The 20,515-nt window shown below is 35.2% G+C and overlaps 1 protein-coding gene across 2 annotated transcripts in view; it reads left to right on the top strand.

The window, feature by feature from the left end:
- Nucleotides 1-13,863, top strand: part of LOC131064978 (peptidyl-prolyl cis-trans isomerase CYP38, chloroplastic) — a 48,026-nt gene extending 34,163 nt beyond the window's left edge. The window contains exons 6-8 of one of the 2 annotated variants that reach the window (XM_057999318.2): nucleotides 12,811-12,953; nucleotides 13,286-13,360; nucleotides 13,512-13,863. In XM_057999318.2, the coding sequence (XP_057855301.2) occupies nucleotides 12,811-12,953; nucleotides 13,286-13,360; nucleotides 13,512-13,739 (446 nt within the window). In that variant the 3' untranslated portion in view covers nucleotides 13,740-13,863. The remainder of the gene's footprint in view (nucleotides 1-12,810; nucleotides 12,954-13,285; nucleotides 13,361-13,511) is intronic. The other variant, XM_057999320.2, reaches the window with a different exon arrangement.
- The last annotated feature ends 6,652 nt before the right edge of the window (nucleotides 13,864-20,515 follow it).

Below are 20,515 nucleotides of genomic sequence, written 5' to 3'. Positions count from 1 at the left end.
AAGAGGGAGTCTCAATCCTAGTGATGCAATTTAGACTGCATCTTCCACCCTCTGCGGGCAATGCAAGCTGACAGTGTATCCTTCTCTGGGAGAAAGCAGAGGTGTAAGACCTCTTCCACCCTTTGCGGGCAATGCAAGGTGGATCCATCCTCTGCGGGCAATGCATGATGGACATCATGAAATGAGTTCATGATATTTATGTGTTTTATTGCAGGTATACTCTATGGAGCTTATGCATTCATCCTTGCGGACAATGCAAGATGAAGGTCATGAATGGATCATGACAAGTGGCAGCTATCCTCCCTAGCTAGGAGGGAGTGTTGAAATAGTAGCTAGCTTGGATACCTATCTATTGTATTTTAATGTTATCAATGGCAATTAAAATACACATGTATTATCTATTATGTAAATTGAACTTAGGACTGGGCCCAAATACATGTAACTTGTAATTATGTCTTGCTTGGGCAAGACCTATATATAATGTAACTTGTGGATAGGACAGGCCCTATAAATGTAACTTGTAATTTGCTCTGACCCCAATTGGGCGATGTAACTTGTGGTCCTATATTGAATGTAACTAGTAGATAGGGTAGGCCCAATATGTATTTTGAGCGATAATGTAATTGGGCTGGACCCAAACTCATGTAGCGTGTGGTAAAGGATATCAAGCAATAACGTCTTAATACGTCAAGACCTGTTTGGACGATATACATAATATTATTATTAAATTAACAAGGCAGGTTGACTTGAAATTTGACACCACAAGTCAAGTATATAAGCAAGTCATTTGCATAGCATAATGAATCAATTCACATACAAGGCGAATCATTCTTAAGGCTGTCAACACATGTAATCTGCTCTCCAACATTTGGCGTGCTCTCTCTCTCTTTTGTGCGAACTTGCTCCTCATCCATTGTGTGAAGGCTGGCTGTTAGGTGATGCTATCAAGATCTTGCGAAGCTAATGAAGACTTGCCTTGAGCGAATTTGATGCTGATGATAAGGGCTGCAAACTCCATTATCATATAAAGAGGAGTTCAGATCTGCTATCTTGCTGGTTGAACAACAATCTGAGATAAGCACACTTGCCTTGTAATTGCCTACATTTGAGATAATACACATTGTACTTTGTGGCTGGGTTTTTCACCTCCAAGAGGGAGGTTTTCCCAGGGTATTGGTGTGTCTTGTTTTGTGTTTTTTTATTGCTGTTACAGTTCTGTTATAACCTGATTATTTAATATTAACATCTGATTGCTTAAAATTAACGGATCGGATTAATCATGATTCCATATTTTTCTTGATTATTCTCCAGAATGATTCTCATGCAATCCTTGAGTTAAATCATCATAGAACCTAAACATTGTAGAGTTATTTATAGAAAATTGTTGTCTTATTATTATGGATTGTGGAAGTATAAAAGGTTTAAAATAGTATAATTCTTTAGGTTTTACTTAATAGGACACTTGAGGAGTGACATCTTTTATGATGGATTTTAACTGAAAACTTAACATTCGAGTTGAAAATATAGCTTATTTGATGTGCTAGGTACTGTCATGTTTTCACCTCTAGATTAAAGTTGTCCATTATTCTTAGTAGAATGAAATAAACAAAATTATTGTGTCCTAAATTGTACTCGCCTACAATTTTGTCCTCACCTAGGCCTCACTTTGGCGTTCTAGTTTTCAAGGCCTGATTGCAATGCTGATTTTGCTCACATCACCTATCTACCCTACATCCTCACTATCTTCCTTGTCTTCCCCCTCATTTTGGACTCCCGATTTTCAAGACCAGGGCGTAACACGTCTTGGGCCTCTTAATCAAACCCCAAATTGGAGCCTCATAATGGTCATCACAAATCAGCAGGAATTTGGATCCCGAATTGGCCTATTTTGGAAATTTAATTGAATTTTTGGGTAGACATATAAACCTCTCATTTGAAATCAAATGAATTGAAATCAAGATCTCAATTACACTAGCAAATTCAAGTAAGCAAGCAATCAGTCATTTATCAAGCATTGGAACAAAAGTGAAGTCAAGTTCAAGCATTGGAGATGACATTCATGATCAATATTTTATGAAGACATCCTACATGAAACCCTAAAAACTTTGTGTGAAGACAAACAAAACTTCATCAAGGTAAACATTGTGGTTTTAAGCTAAGTCACAAGGTTCGAATTCGAATTCGAAATCGACGGCCATGAAATTCGGATGAAATTCGACAAGGGAAAAATTCGAAAAAAAAAATCGGATAAAATTCGCCTTATATAATTTTGTTTATTTTTTAAATATATGTATACTTCTAATAAATTATCAAAATAGCTTAACATGGCTAAATAGATTTGAAGTCATTATAAAAAGATGGCACATTTATAAAATATAAACCATAAGAAACATGTGAAATCACGATTGCGAAGATGTTTTCTTTTCAAAAAGTTACAATAAAAAGTTAAGACTTCAAAAAAGCTCTAAGTCATCAAGAGCACTTGGCTCAGATGGTGTAGCATCATCATCTGTATCACTATCCAATTCCTCATCAAGAAAGTCAGGCTCATCTGCAACTGGCACTTCTATGTCTTGTGGAATGTGTTGTCGTGAAGAAGAAGTGGAGTCACTTGCTGATTTGTTCATGAGCAATTTCAAATTGCTGCGAACGTAGACAAGATCTCCCAACTTTCCAGACAACAATTTGTTCCTCTTCTTGGAATGGATGTGGTCAAAGCAACTCCAATTCCTCTCACAAGCTGATGAACTTGCTCCCTGACTCAATATTCTAATGGCAAAGCGCTGAAGTTCAGGAGTTTGTGCTCCATAGCTCATCCACCATCTATAACTAGGTACCGCATCTCGTTTCATATCATATTTGGCTCCTGCTACTCCAAACAACCCTTCTGCTCTCTTGTATAGCCAACTTTGGTCTCTGATTAGACTTGCAATTGCTGGATCTAGTTCAAATTTGCTAATGGCTTCATAAAACCCTGCCATAATTTCAAAATCAGCTTGTCGATCAATATGAAATAGCTTAGGCTCCAAATAACAAGCTGCTGCATGTAAAGGTGTGTGCATCATTTTCCATCTAGAATCAACTGCTGCCCATATCTCCATGTACTCTGCATCTACATTATTTAGTGCTCTCTGAATAGCTTCCTTACAACGATCCATGCTTTCATAAAGCATGCCAAGGCAAGGTTTGTCACCATCAACCATGCGAAGCACATCAACAATTGGCTCACATATACTCAAAACCTTTGTTCCACTTTCCCAAAAGCTGCTATTTAAAACAATTTGCTCTATGTTCTTGCCCTTGGCACTTTTCGAAAGCGCTGAATTTTCCCACTCATTGGAACAAACAACAGATCTCAAAGCTGCTTTCTCTTCAACAACTCTCTTCAAAGTGATATAAAATGAAGCAAATCTTGTGTCACAAGGCCGCAACAACTCCCTAGATGCATGTTGCCTGTAAAGACTCAATGTGAGACGATGATTTCTTATGAAGTTTGCAATTGCTCTCCCTCTATGAATTGCTTCATGTATCCATGGAAACTTAGCCAAATCATGAAGCAGCAAATCCAAACAATGTGCTGCACATGGACTCCAATATATTTGAGGGTATTTCTCAACAATCAGTTTTCCAGCTCCCACACAATTTGCTGCACTGTCAGTGACCACTTGAACCACATTTTCCACTCCTACTTCAAGAATGGCTTCCTCTAATATTTGAAATATGTATTCAGAAGTTTTCTTGTGGTTCATGGTGTCAATCACTTTCAAGAATGCAACACCTTCAGGACAAGCCACCAAAACATTGATCAATGGCCTTTGACATATATCTGACCATCCATCACTCAATATGGTGCAACCTGTTACCTTCCAAGAGGCTTTGACCTCAGCTAGTTTCTCAGTCACTCTTTCTTTTGACCTCTCCAAAAGACTTGTCCTGAAAGCCTCAGAAGTGGGAGGTGTGTACCCTTTGCCAAACTCTGCAACTTTTTGAATTGCATTGTGAAAATGCGGATTTCTAGCTACATTGAATGGAATAGCACTTGTGTAAAACAAATCTGCTAGTGCATCATCCACCTGTTGTTTCTCTACTGGTTTCCAAAGACTCTTCAAAGTTCCACTCTCTTTGGATGTCCCTGTGGCCTTGGGAAGACTCGAAGAGGAAGACATAATAGATGTGGATCTAGACAGATCCTCTTCAATTCTCTGTTTCTTTTGTGCCACCTGCATCTTTTCTGCAATCGAAGAGGCTTGCTCTTTCTCTAAAATATCTCTAATTTCTTTGGACACATTTGGACATGCAGTAACACCTCCACCTTTACCCCCTGAAATACCAAGCAAGTGGTCCTTTATCCTTGTTAAAGTTCCGGTATAAATTTTCGGGCACAAGTTACAATGAAGATAAGTACCATGGCGGGTCACATGTTTCCATCCTTCTGAAGTTGATTTGTTGGGAGCCATTACAACCTGTACAATTTAGAAGAAAAATGATTTTTAATATTTAAAACATGGATTAAATTTTATTTAAAAACATTATAACAAAAAATATATAATATGTTAATTTTTAACTCTAAAAAACAAAATAATTCAATAAGTTTAAAACTTTATTTAAATATATATTTAACTCTAAAAAGAAAAATATATAATAAAATCACTGTAATAAAATAACTTATATGTTTTAAAATATAATGGTGTCTTGAAGTATATATTATAATGTTTAATATTTAGAATAAAATCACTGTAGTAAAATATTGCACTACAGTTCATGACTATTTGTAGCTAAAAATTAAAATCATTAGAGTAAAATCAGCATCAATAGCTAAAAATTAAAATCATTGGAGTAAAATCAGCATCAAACTTTAATATATTGGAGTCCGATAAGCTACGAATAAAATTACTATTATAAAATCACTGTAGCAAAATAAGCTACAAATGATCATGAACGGTAGTAAAATAAAAAATCACAGTAGTATTATAATATTGATAATAATAAAATCTATGAAATGAATAAAATATATAATACCATTTTCTTTAAAAACATAAAATATTTGAAATGAATAAAATTATTAAAATATACAAATACCATTTTCTTTAAAACCATAAAATATATGAATGCACAGAAAAAAAATGAAATGAATAAAATGATAATACAAAAAATAAACGAAATAATGAAAGCATACAAAAAATAAATGTGAGTTGGGCGCCTACCTCAACCTGAACACGGCACGACAGCAGCTCGGGTAGGAGAAAATGCGGTGGCGGTGGCTCAGCCAGGAGAAAACGCGGCGGCAGTGGCTCGGCCAGGAGAAAATGCGGCGGCGGTGGCTCGGCCAGGAGAAAACGCGGCGGCAACTGGAGAAAATCCGACGGATACCGGAGTGCAGATACAAATACCAGCGCATACCAGCGAATACCCGAGTGCAGATACAAATACCAGCAAATACCTTTGACGCCACGAAAGCGAATATTCGCCAATCGCGACCCAGCAGTTGCAGATAAAAATACTCTCGACAGCGCTTTATAGAGAATCCGCCGAAAATCTTTTAAAAAAACCCTAAACGCTTTACACAAACCCTAGAAAAACGTTTTAAAATTTTTTACTTTAATTAAAAAAAATGACGTCATGGCCATCCGATTTTTTGGTCGAATTTGAACGAATTTTTCATATTAGTTTGAAATTCGATTAAAATCGGCCCTCATCTTTGAAAATCGCCGATTTCTGTGACACAGGTTTTAAGCATTACATTTCAAATTTAGCCTTTCTCTCACAGTCTTTCATTATATTTGTCAATTCAATTTCATGTTTAATTCCAAAACCAAGGTTTGACCTAAGGAAAACCCCTATTTTCAACATTTTCCCTTTCTTTTTGTGTTGAGGAAACAAGTGTGGAGCTATACTCGGGAATTCTAGCAGAGTCAACAGTGACAAACATGTTTAGCTTTTGATGGCAGAAAATTCGGACGACCAAGGCGAATCTTTACTACCTGGTCTCGAAAAATCAGGCCAAACTTCTGAGAACAAGTTCTAGACATCTCCTTTTGCCCAAATCCAAGTTTGTGGCTTAGTGTGATATTTGTAGCTTACTGTTTCTGTCAATTTACTTCAATAATTCATTGTTTTGCCTTAATTTTACAATTACATTACAAATTCAATTAAGAAAGAGGATAATCAATACCAACTAGTTGAATCCAATCAAAATCTCAGTCTTTTTCCCATTGGGATTGAGCCTAGATCTATTGGGTTCAACCCTCTTTCAATGTAATTTGGTTAATTGGGCTATTTAGTGGATTTACTTAGTGAAACCCTAATTCCCAATTTTCCAACCATTACAAAAGAAAAACACATTGCTTATCCATAAGCATCGAGAAAAAACATTATAGTCTGTGAACAACGAAGAAAACACTAATAGGAACTAGAAGTGGATAATCATATGGTATTATGGAGTATTCCTTGGTATTCTACAAAGCTCATGTAATGTAGTGTATATACTATTAGAGAGTAAAAAACATAATTAGTAGAAAAATACAATACAATTATTAATCATTAATAGAATACATATCATCAACTAGCATAGAGTTTCCAAGGATCTAGCAAAGAATGTTATTCATGAAAGCTAAGGTTGTGGTATTCTTGTGTTTGTCTTTGGAGCCAACTGGGTAGTGCTTCTTCACAACACTAAGAGATGTGGCTAAATTACTTGACCAGCATGGTCTACCATCCAATGTTGATTTATCTAGATTGAAGAGAGGCTAAAGAGAGGTTTTACCTCACATGCAATTTCATTTGGTTGTCGAGAAAAAGGCAAGTGAAAATGCGAAGAGTTTTTGGGGAACTATTGGAGACCGAAATGCAAAAAAAATTGATCTTTCAATGTGATATTAGTCTTATTGTCTCCAATTGAAGTCATTTCATCTTGGCTACTAAGGTCTATACCAGATAGATAAAGGAAGACAAGAGTTCTTGGTCATCTCTTTTAGAACCTCAATCAAGAACCTTTAAGTGAAGATAGTTTTTTGCCAATTGTGTGTGAGCTCATTGGAATTTTTTTAGTGTCGGACAAAGAACCTCTTCAAGCAATGAGGGACAACATCCATAACAATTGTGATGGTTCACCTTTGCCTCCTCTACCTTGGGGAGCTTGCATCGGGCCTTTAGCTCTTTGAACGCTCAATTACTTTCCCAATCATCTAAGGGATTTCCCGAATTTCATTGTGATGGCATATCGCTTTCTTCGCATCTTGTAGTATTTTGTGAGTAGAATATGAAGACATTGTAGTGTTACTTTTTGTTAAAACATGGTTGAAGGTGCATCATACTTGTTACACTGTCTTGCTGTAGGACCAATCACTAGTTGGGTGATATTTGTGAAAAGTTTGTCACATTTCAAACTAGCTGAGGATCTTCACATTCTTTTTGCAGAAATCTCAAATGCAGATAAGGAAAGCGATAGACATCCTTCAAAGAATTTTGTAAAGTGTGCATATTTGTATCTTGTCTACAATTTGTCGTCTAGGGTCAATTTAGCTTAGGTTTAGGTTTATTTTAGATTCTAGAGAGACTCCTCTCAAAATTTGAAGAGAAGTTTATCCTCATGTGTTTTTGAATTTTGCATTGGCTCGAAGAAACAAATTAAAACTCTAACACATGGTCTACCATCCAAGGTTGATTTATCTGCTATAGGAATTAAACTGCTAGTGATCCTTGTTATCAAATAGATTAATGATGAAATGTCATCTATACAAATTTGATTTTGCAATAGCGTGCGGGACAAGTCCCTCCTATATTCAAAGGGAAAACTTGCTGATTATTGAAGACTTACAAAGACAGAAAAGATACATAAAATAACACAAGTTTATATAAATTTTTCAACGTTTAACAGTGGATCAAGAAAGACTTTTTTTGTAATGAACCTTTGCTGTACTTGCCTCGCCTTCCTAATGATAATTAGGGCCTGATCTATCCACCGAAGGTTGGATTTAGGGCCACAAAAGGAAATTACGGTTTCCTGCAACATTTAGATATTTTATTTTATATGTCAGCAATAATATTAGATCAGTGGCATAATTATTGTAGCACAAAATACATACACGACCCATTCTAGATTTTGAGGATTTTCTAGGTTGGCTGGGCTACCCATCCAGACCCATCCCGTCTCTTAGGGCTAATAGGGCCACCTGAGGATGGGCCCAGCATACCCCTGGCTTGCACTCATTATCTTGAATGTACTAACAAACAAAGGATATCAGGAAGATAACATACTAACAAACAGAGGATATCAGGAAGATAACAAATGCATACAGAAAACATAGATTCATGGCTATATTACTTGGTTAACATTTATCCATTATATATAAATTTGTAGGGATTAATTCATTATATTTGTGCCTAGTTGCAGAAACATGACTATCATTAATTAGTATTCTTTTTCTTTACTTATTAGTTATGTCTGAGAATGAATGAATTATTTTTATTCTTCTATCTATCACTAAAGTGTATTTTAATGCAGCATATTAAACCTGATATTGCAGGTTACCTATCTAGTGTGAAGATTAAGTTCATTTTACCCTTCTGTACATTACAGATGTGCTTAGTTCATTTGGTAAGACATTTTTAGGCATGGAACCAATTTAGCAATTAATCTGGGTCACTAGTTAAATTATATTAATTACTGTTATATGAGGAATGAAAACAGATTTAATACAACTTGCACAAAGACATACTTCATCATTTCGACATTTAAGCGGATTTGCCTAGGGATGTACCAGCCTGCTGGTGATGGGAAGGAATGCTTACTAGGCGCTAGTTCTTCATCGCTGGGAAGAACGAGCAACTAGCCCTTTCACATCGTCTGCTGACTGATGCGTTCCTAGGGCAATCCTCATGGTTGTCTAGGCATCATAAATTATGAAAACTGAAATAAATATTATTACTGAGTATCCCGTGTTTCCTTGGGGTGCGGTTTTATACCTCTTTGAAACCACGCGATTCCCCTTGAAACATGGCGTCTATTCCGGAGGTGGCTTGTGAATGGACGCGTCCTTTCATTACTCCCACTAGTTAAGATAAAACGTATTTTAAGCGGTAAAAATAATTTATGTATTGAAAATATATATATTTATGTACATGTATTGTTTAATGTTTCTAATCATTGCCTGCTGTCTACACAGGAATATGACATTTTTCTACAGATATATTGCCAACTCTAGAGATATTTAATCTGGATATTTCTTATTTGGGAACATTAGTCAATTGGAAATCAAGGATTCATTTCAGGAGAAAGTTACAATAATCCCGATATCTTACTTTCATCACATCTTTGTAATTTACCTGTGAGTACTTGAAATAAAAGATGTCTGTAAATGCATTCCAAAAATATTCTCTATTTGCCATTGCTATCAAGAGAAGCTTTATCTTGTACAATTTGAGATTGTACTTGGGAATATCTTTCTCCAAATTCTTGACAGTAGCAAAATTTAGATATGAATACATCCTTATAGTTATTAAGAATCTATCACTGACATACTTTAATAATTTATGTGCCATTGAAGTTGCATACTCAGATGTAGGTGAATGTATGGGACTGAGTAAACGAGTCAGGTCGTTCTCTTGTAAATTCATCCATTTATCACACATTATTTTTCTGAAGTTTATTTTGAAGAGTTTGATGTAAGAAAAACAAAGGCATCATTCAATCTCTTGAAATATTTTTTTCCTTGACACTCCAGCTAATGATACTACCTAGAAATTTTTTGTGGAAGGCGGTGGAGATTCACTTCTTGCCAATCCTGAAATCATGTGCATTCTGGCCAATACACACTAGCAAATCTTTTTTGTTCCTTTGTTTTGGATGAAATCTGCTTGGTTTTATGATATGTTTTTTTCTTAGCTTTTGACAATAAGATGTGATGTGGTTTCAGAAGTTCCAAGAAAGAATTCTGCAGCATGCTTTACGTGGCTTTTTGGATGACTAAGAAACATAGGTTTGTCCTAAGATCTCCTTGCTCGGGAGGTATCTGCTGTCCCTTTGATATAATGGCAAATCACAAATTATCACTCTTGCTTGAGTGGAAATGATACTGAAATGTCTGACTGCTTGATTTACATTGTATTTGTTTTCACGTGATAAATGACAAATTTTCTTCAGCGAAAAATAAATACAAATGTTTTATAGGATTTCCTAAATCTTGTTTCTCCTTTCTGAAGTATATAGAATGCAGTCTTTTGGGTTTTTCTTTGTGTCAAGCTGATGGTAACATCTTGTGTTTTCTCAAAGTACTCGCATATGATTAGCCAAATGAGCCAAAGACTCATCAGAAGTCAGAAAATTAACTCATGGTTATACATATTTTGATACTGTTGAATCAGGTCATGTTTGTAGGGCTTTCACAAGATTTTAGTTGAATGACAAGTTAATTTTCTCGCTTATGAGTTCAGACTAAATGATAAGTCTTAGTCAGATCAGCTCATATGGGTAATGGTATGAGAAAATTATGAGTACTTGGGGAAAACACACAATGTTAGCATGACCTTGATGCAAATAAAACACTTAGCAACTGTATATGCGTGTGTGTGCGTGCGTACGTGTGTATAAAATTTAACTATTTGTTTGTAACGGAGAATGCATCCTATATTACATGAAAATAGATTTCTCTGTTGAGCAATCTACATGGTTTGATTCCTCAGCCAGGACAGGTTAATGACAAATCTAGAGAAAGAGTTGTGTGACTTTGGTCCAACTTGATCTAGCTACCACCTTCATAAAGGTGCCTCTACAATGAGGCAAAGATATGTGAGGAACAAGGCAAATAAGCAATAACAGAATAGTTAGCATTATTATATGGCATATGTTCATTTTGTCAATCGACTCAATCAAAATCAGCTGCATAAGTAATTAGATTGATGGCCCTGACTATGCCAACTAAGATCAGATTCCATGTTAAGCTTTTGCATATCAATAAATGTTTGGCGCAAACAACCATCAGGTCATGCTTCTTGGTTTTCTGCGATTTAAGAAGGCAGTGCACACTCTGGCTATCATAAACAAATGTGGAAAACAGAAAATTTGCTAATTCACTTTCTTACGCACAACAGACATGGAAAAGGGTTCTTGGTACTGAAATGAAGATTCAAAGTCAAACACTCTTTCTCAAAGGGATAGTTGATAGTTAGGAACAAACATGGCATACCGGATCAAGAATCCTACCACTATATTCAAGTATCTTGGTTATGATGCTAATAAGCCTAATACAGTACAAAGTAGATAATGCAAAAAATGTGAAAGAACAGAAGACAGAGAGTAGAGGTATATACAAAAAGATGGGAGGGGGAATTAGTTCCTTATCGAATTTTCCTCAAGATCAGAGTTTCTCAATAATCACTAGTCTCTGAGGATCAGCCAATTTTCAAAATGTACCATGTTGAAGTATTTGTAGTCTCTCTATAAAAGGAACGGAAGCTACAGAATCCTTGTATTATTGGTGTAATTTTCTCATTCAATATAGAATTATAATGCTACCAGACAAGCAGTTGTATCTAGAAGACACAAGTTCTCTATGCACAGCTTCTTACTCCGTGCTACACTCTTAATGTATCCAAAGCATCACTTAGAATTCTTTATGCTCAAATTGAAAATAACAATGGTGGAAATTCAAATAATTTATTGCTATCTATTTTTAAGTCTTCATAAGACTTACTTTTCCCTGTAGTGATATTGGGATATGCATGTTTATAGAACTTTTTTTATGCAGGTGTGAGATTTCTATTGACATACTCTTTATTGGTGTCTAGTTAGTAGTTTTTTAAAAGTTAGTATTGAATTTAAGCACAGGAGCATAGCATGCATAGAGAGTCCAGGATGAGTACTGAGATGGTAGCAAACTTATTGTATACCTTTTGTTTCTCTGAACTTTTGCAAAGTATCTAGAATGTAAATGCTGTGAGTAAGAGATCTTTTTCTTGGATATAGAGCTACATATAATTTCCTCCACGATTTGAATTATTCCACTGCCCTCCTATAGATGCAGAGCACTACATCATAGCTTTCCTTTTTCTTTTTTCCTTTTTTAATATTGCTAATCTTTTACAAGTATTGTGCTCGTATGAGCATCAACATGAGAATAACATCAACTCCTTTTAAGCAAGCAACCACACTAGTAACCATCTGTGGAAGACTAAGAGTCACAACTTAGAAATCCACTTATTTAGAAACCACCTTCACACTAGAAGCCAACTATGGAAGACCAAGAGTCAAAACTTAAAATTCCTAACTTAGATATCCCTTTGGAATTTACATGTCTAGACAATGAACAACTAAGCTCAACCCATTGGACCTCCGTCATAGTTTTGAATGATAACAACCTTATTATATATTTTATTTTGTGTCTGAACTTTGTGATGTATCTAAATCATAAATGCTGCTTCTAAGAATTGGCCTTGTTCTTGGATTTAGAGCTACATATAATTTCCTCCACAATTTGAATTATTCAAGTCAACACTACTATAAATGCAGCAGTCTATCATAGCTTTTCTAAAAATTGAAAGGCACCTCGAGTATTCTATGCATTGCCACTTTTAATAGAGTGTAGGAGCACTTAGTAATTCATTGTCGTTAAAGGATTCGATTTAAACCTCTTTTCAGCACTCATCAAGGTTTCAACTATGGACAGCATGATTAATCTAGAAATTTAAGTAGTTACATCTTAAAGGTGATGTTTGAGAACATCTACAAAATGGAATTGAAAACGAGTGCTTAATCTTTTTTTTATGCTCTGTAGAAACTTCCTTCTAATCTTTAATTGACCTCTGGATTGGCAGCTGATGGATTTGTAGTACAAACTGGCGACCCTAAAGGACCAGCTGATGGTTTTGTAGATCCCAGTACAGAAAAGGTACGAACAATCCCTCTAGAGATAATGGCTGCTGGAGACAGGTCACCTAACTATGGGGCGACATTGGAGGTACTATGCTTCACATTATCTGATTAATTAATTTGGCTGAAAGTTAAGCTTTACTGAGTCTATGCTTAGGGATTCTAAAAGATGATGCAATTGTACACACACATGATCATTCCATGATATCGTTCTTTTTCATATATGCATACTATCATTCTGATGCTGTCATTTGTAGGACAGTATCATTATAATGTAGGCATTGTACAGTCAACATTGCAAGTATCTACTAATACAAATGGATTTTTGATGTGATAACCTAATCTTGCATCAAGAATGAAAGGGATCAATGGAGGTTTACATACAATCATATTAACTTACCCTTTCCCCTTTCAACTTAGCAGGAGCTTGGTCGCTATAAGGCCCGGATGAAGCTTCCATTCAATGCATGTGGAACTATGGCCATGGCTCGTGATGTGGGTTTATCTTTCCATACATATTTCCAATCTATAATCTCAATTCAGTGCATGCAAATACCATCCACGCAAGCTGTTGCTTAAAATTCACTCGTCTTTGGTTGGAAGAAATATCTTGCACTGACATAGATTGCTTCTTATTGTGGAACAGGAATCTCAGGATAATTCAGCTTCAAGCCAAATTTTTTGGCTTCTGAAAGAAAGTGAAGTTACTCCTAGCCGGTCCAACAACTTGGATGGAAGATATTCAGTCTTCGGATACGTGACTGAAAATCGGGACCATCTAGCTGACCTGAAGGTTGGAGATGTAATTGAGTCTCTACGTGTTGTCTCTGGCATTGATAATTTGGTAAATCCTAGCTACAAGATCGTAGGGTAGTTTATGAAAAAACAAATTACTGTTTATTTTAAATTAATTTCTGATCCAATGTTTAAAAATGCATACTCATAGGAATGAGATGTTCTAGAATTCTGAGATAATTGAAGTGGCTAATCTTTGTCAATGTGCTGATTTTTAATAAAAAAAACTCTCTTATTTTCTCTAAAATTTTTCCATTCCTTTCTTTTCTTTTTCTTTAATCAATCAGGGGCCAAAGCTGAATATATTAATAATATAAGTAAATACATAATAAAGAGTTTTTACCAGTCTGAAAATTTACCCTAAAAAACTACCAAATTGGATTATGCGAAAATCCCTCGCGGGCATAAATCGACAAGCATCTGATATGCAGAGTCTTTCTCAAAATCAATTCCTATAAAGGGTGCTTCAAAAAACTAGCCTAACTAAACTGAAAATCTGAAAAAACACATTATCCAAACCCAGCCATCAGCCATGAAGATAGCATTTTGAAGGAGATCAACGGGCAGGTGAAGGTTGTCCAGGAGCTGCCGACATATTGACCAATTGAATGACGATCGGAATTCTTCATCCAAACCTAACTGGCTCAGGAGAAAAGAAGCATTCAACCACTTCGGCAGGTTCAGGCTCAATGCTGGCCATAAAAGCTTTCAACTCACTTTCCCATTCCACCACCCTATCCATTCCCTTCTTTTAAATATAAAGAGAAAGCATTTATAAATTTTAAAAAATACTTTAGAATATTAAAAAGATTTTCCCCAAAATAACAAGTGCTTCCGTAATATTATTATTCAGTGTTAGGATTTAGTGAGCAACATTTAGGCATAAATAAATCAATTACCATGATTGCTCAATAGGATAACCAATTTGGCTTTTATAGAGGTGGATTAGACATGTCATGGCATGCTTTAAATTCAAAGCAACAACGTTAAAAGCACGTGTATCTAATAATTCAATTTTAAAGGTATATTCAACCATTTTAATTTAAAATTTGCATATGGTCTTTGTATGTTATGTCTTACCATTGAAATTGCCAATCAGTCATACAAATATAAATGTATTATTAAACTAAAGATTCTAATAAGTTAGAAAAGGATTTCTCATGAGAGGTTTTCAATTTATTGTTACATATTGTGTTGAGATAGTTCAAATAATCTTGCCGTCAAATGTAAGGACTGATTTATGTAGATGATTTAATTTGTTAGATGAAATATGTTAAACATTTAAACTGTCACCAGTGATGCAAATGCATACTTAATTTATTTGATCGATTCTAATAATTTAGAAAAGGATTTTTCATAAGAGATATTTTTAGTTAATTTTAAAATATTTTGTTGAGATACTCAATTTTTTAAGATGAAATATTAGGACATTTACAAGTTTAAGAGTTATAAGCAATAATGGGCAATAATATATTAATATTGTCATTGATTTTAAGGAGCATAATTTTAAGATATATAAAAGTTCATGAACTTATATTAATTATAACAATTTTTATCTCCCAAAAATATTTTGATAAATTCAATACACATGTAGAAGATATTGGTTAAGAGTTATAAGCATTAATATATTAATATAGTCATTGATTTTAAGGAGCATAATTTTAAGATATATAAAAATTATTGAACTTATATTAATTATCACAATTTTTATCTCCCGAAAATATTTTAATAAATTTAATACATATGGAAAAGATATCGATGTCAAATTGAATTATTTGATGTCTTGTAATGCACACTTTCAACTTTAGAACATCAAAAGCCAATAGATGGATTCTCTAAAAATGTTTAAACAAGAACTCAGATATCTATTAATGCACTTTTAATATTTAGTATGCTCTGGTTTATGCAAGCTCCTTTTACCATGGTGGCCTTGGCCTTGGTTTTTGGGGTGGCCTTTTCTTTTGTAGATCTTATAGTCATGACCCACATGACTTGAAGTTGTGTCTATAAATTCACTGATGGATCACATTGCTTTTGCACTCCACTTCTTCATCTACCTCTCTAAAATCTTCTTCAAATCAATATTTTTTTTGGTTGGTAAACTTTTATGATTTTATAAATAATAAGAAAGATTCAATTACAGCTTCAAAAAGTACATCTCAAAATGGGCATGCCTACTCTACCCTCCTACGAATATCTGACAATAAAAATTCAAATTTTTTTTAAAAAAAAATGGACATACCTACCCTGCCCTCCAACGACCAATCTACCCCAAAGTGCAACATAACAAAAAATGTATTTGCAGTGATATTCACAATATCAAAGCTTACAAAATTACAATGTCAAAATGAAATAAAAAATCCCCCAAATCACTAGTCTTGCTCCTCATTACCTCGACTATGACTCAACCACACCACCTCATCTTTGCCTCCTTCACGAACTCTGACCATTTACCACTTCTCTCCTTCTTGAAGCATGACTCCTATGGTTCCCACGTTGGCCATCTCTCCAATAGTCTACTAATTTGAACGTGAGCTTCCTCAAGTCCACCATCTCCTGTGGCAAGCTTGAAGCAAGAACAAGCTCCCAGTCAAAAACGTAGTCCCGAACCGCACGCCACCCTTCCATCACTTAATGTCTCCTTGCATTCCTGTCCTCAAGAGCACACCATAGTATGAAAGGGTCCACATGTGAAGGGTATCCCAGAACAATCACCCAATGTAGTCACAAACCCTTGCCCGACTTTGCGAGTGCGAGAAGAGCGTCCAAAACATGCCTCCATTCCGGTCTCACACACCTCTCCATTGTCCGTTTCACCTCCTGGATGTTGCTCTTTGGTACTTTTGTCCTCGATGACAAGAAAGAAAAAAGATGATGTGTTGGCATACACGGACATACTGACTTGGCTGACGTGTTAAGTGTTTAAAACATGTTCTTTGGAGCCATGTTGGTGACACGATAGCTCTGACTTTGCATTAATGTTAATGACATCTTTGGTTTAAAATTGCTACGGTTTAAAGGGCATCATGATACTTATTGTATCGAACAAGTTAATGTTTTTCTTGGAAGTTGCATTTGGCGTTTCATTTGTTTTGTTTTGGAGTCTGTCAAACCCTAACGCCGTGTGAGTCACAGTGCCGCTGGAGCTACAGAGCTCGAATCAGTTACAGAGAATGGTGCGAACAATGGTTTCATTCAAAAGATTAACGGTTGACTGGTTAGTTTATTTGTTCAGTTTGCGTTTAACAGGTATGGTTCTTGAAACACATGATTTAAGAGATTCTGTTTACCTTGGTTCGAATTTTTTAGTTATGCAAAATAAAAATAAGGAAGTGGTTGTGCTTTATTTTTGTTTTTCATGACTGGGAAATTAAAATGTCTTCCGTTTCTACTGTTTCCGTTGCACAGTTAGAATCAGTTATTTGTTTTTCAGTTTACAAATCTTGTAAGTTAACAGGTTATTTAAGATGAAAACGGGATTCTTTCTGTGAAGTGCATAAAAACAGTTTGACAAATCAGTCTGTGAGAAGAAAAACGGAGAAACACAGTGCCATAGTTTGAGTGTGAACAAAGTTCTAACATTAAAACAGAGAAATACAGTGCCGTGTTTTGAGTGTGAACAAAGTGGAAGCGTTAAACAGTGCCGTAGTTTAACAGAACCAGTCGAGGGTTTCTTGAGAATCAATACTCTGTTTTTGTTACAGAGTATATGAGGCTTCATTGAATTGAAACCATATTATTCAGTGTTTATTGATTTGAAATCATACAGTACAGAGTATTTGAGGTTTTATTTGATTTGAAATCGTATTGTTCAGGGTTTGTTGATTTGAAATCATACTGTTCAGAGTATATGAGATTTTATTGATTTGAAACCATATTTTCAGAGATTGGATAGTGTTGAAGAATATTATTGCAAAATTTTCATATGTACAGACTGATAAAATATTCTCGCTCCAATCCCTGATGGTTTTGTGACTGCAAGAATAAAATGCATGCATAAAATCACCAGTGGTTGTAGCTCGAGTTGAAAGATACATTGATAAGAAGAGGAGTTGGTGCTCCTTGAGGCCTTGTGGTTTCTAAAACATGTGAACTGAGTTGGTGCTCTTGTTGAATTAATAAAAGGGATCTTCCGAGTGGTTTTTCTACCCCAAGAGGGTTTTCCACTCATGCAAAATATTGTGTTATGTTGCATTGTCGTGTTTCATTCTGTTTACTAGTGTATGCTCTGATACATCATATTTTAGTCCTCTTTATCTCATACTCTGTTTAGTTGAATGTATGTAATGCAATATTGAAAGTATTTTTAATGTTTCAAGTTTGTGTAATATCTTAATACCATTTTGTTAAACAAGGTCTGAATTAGATGTTTTAGTTGGTTCAATGGTATACTTTAAGCTGCATTAATGTATTCCTTCAAAGTGTTAAGTTTCAGCCATCTGTTCACACTGTGAATTAAAATTGTCAAGGTCCATAAAGTTTAACTTGTAAAAATTTTGTAACACTCTGATTCACCCCCCCCTCTCAGAGTGTTTTCCACTTCCAACACTGGACACTATCACATTCGAGCCCCCAAGCACAAAACATGGATGAAATATCTGTGTTCATGCGATATTTTGGATTTGCCAGAATGAAATCATACTCGAGAACCAACCCACACCTACAAGAGGAAGAATGGGTCATCCATAGTGAATACTATCTTCAACCTTTCCAAAGTGATTTTGCCCCAGAAGTCCATCTGCTGCTTTGATGCCTTCAAGCCGAAATTCGCCTCCATATTCTAATGAATACACCTTGCACTGGCCACAAATTTGAGGAAACAACAATATATCAATCAAACAACCTACGTGCACATCTCCCATGACAACCAAGGGTGGCAATAAAGGCTAGAGTACACAACCCAAACGAACCATAAATGTCTATCACCAGCTTTTGGCACCTCATTTCTCACCGTCATTCCTCCCTTCATGACGATTGCTAAAATAGAAGTGAATAAATGCAAGGTTCGTACAACTCTAGCTCACATCTTTGCCACCCTTCATCCCTCCATTTCCACTGCCAACTTGGACAAGGAATTTGTCAATTGATTTCCCTCTCGATACACATGCGAAAATTTAAAATTATTGAAACCTTCTAATTTCGTTATGATAATTCGAGCAAATTTATCCAACTTCCATACCTTTGTTCCTCCATTGGCAATTGCATTGATCACTATCAGAGAATCCCCTTCCAAATTCAATTGTTCAATCTTGAGTCTTTTCGCCAAATCCACCACCAACATAGCCGCCTGTATCCTTGCCTCATTATTGGTTCCTATCTCCAACTGCTTATAATTAATTGCAAGTACATTTCCTTCCAAATCACGAGCTACACATCCAGTTCCAGAGGGATTAGGATTCCATTTTGAAGCTCCATCAAAATTTACCTTTACCCACCCCGGTTCTAGTGTAGTCCATTCCACTCCCTCTCTACTCTTCTTGGGATCAACCCTAGAATGCCCATTAGTAGGCAAGATTCTTTAAATCAATATTGTTAAGATTAAAATATTCCTTAAATGCTTGAACTCTAATGTGGTACATCTTGTTTTAAAGAACTTATTTGTAAACATTCGTCTTCTTTAGCCCTTGTCTACTATCCTCCAAGTCACTAACTCTTCTTCCTCTCCATGCACACTCTTCCTTGCTCCTCATCATGTCTCATATGCTCATGGCCTTTTATGCTCTCCTCCTAAACCTCCATCTACCCCTTGTGTTTTGTTTTAGTTGCCAACAACACTTACTTGGGTCTTAGATCTTGTCTTTTTTGGCCCTTCAACATTAAACTTGTGCCTTGACTTCACAACTTCCTCTTGAATAAAAATCAACTTGATGAGATGGCCAACTTTCTAAAGTATTGAAACTTAAAATTTAAAGCTTTCTCATTGCTACAAGACCATCTACTTGTCAAAACTCCTAAAATATTTGAACAAACTCCACCAAATTATTCTTTTAACTAGAATTGTAGTTCTCAATACATATCTTGTGTGAATAAGACTTAAAAAGTATTTTTCATATATAATTTTAGTTAAAAGAGAGTATTTTTTAACCCTCTTTCCTCGAACAATAATAACCATCATTTATATAACATGGTGTATATTTATAGTTTTTAGCTAGTTGTATATTTATGTTTTTTTGACAATATTATCATAAATAGTATTTGGTTTATAAATATCAATTTAATTATTAACAACATTTAGAGGTGTTATTGAATGGTTTAATGGGTGTATGCTTATAATTTTTGGCTAATTTGATGATGAATTATAGGACATAATTGAAGACACAATAATTTTACAAGGTTTTTTTAGGTTCCTTTTATTTTATTTTGAAGTGTGTAAGAAATTCAAAACTGGATTTAGTGGGCACAAGATATAGCTTGTCAAAAATATGAGAAAAACACATATGCCACTATGAAGTGCTTAGAACCATCTTTTTGACACTTGTAGTAATGCACAAAAATGATATCTTGGTGAAAAGTTATGTCTCCTAGGAAAAAAAATCTCCTTAGGCGAATAGAAAAGGGGACTAACCATTATTGCAATGGTGCCACTAGCTTGGGTCATGCTCAAGTGGTAGGATTAAGTGAGGTAGAGATAGGCTACAAATTGGCAATGAGTCCTACATCCCCTATTGGAACTAAGCCCTTAGGGGTTAGAGAAGAAACATGGGCTATTGTCCCCATGTGACCACTATCTCAAAATCATTGTATAGACAAAAAAATAATTTTAAAATAAAAACATACATACTTAACTTAGTAGCTAACATAGGAAATCATATAGTGATGCAAAATGTTATAGATGCTAATACAAGACATAGTTTT

Source organism: Cryptomeria japonica, chromosome 6, assembly GCF_030272615.1.
Source record: "Cryptomeria japonica chromosome 6, Sugi_1.0, whole genome shotgun sequence".
Lineage (NCBI taxonomy): Eukaryota > Viridiplantae > Streptophyta > Pinopsida > Cupressales > Cupressaceae > Cryptomeria > Cryptomeria japonica.
The sequence above is the reverse complement of the archived record's forward strand: the minus strand, read 5'-3'. Positions and strand labels throughout refer to the sequence as shown.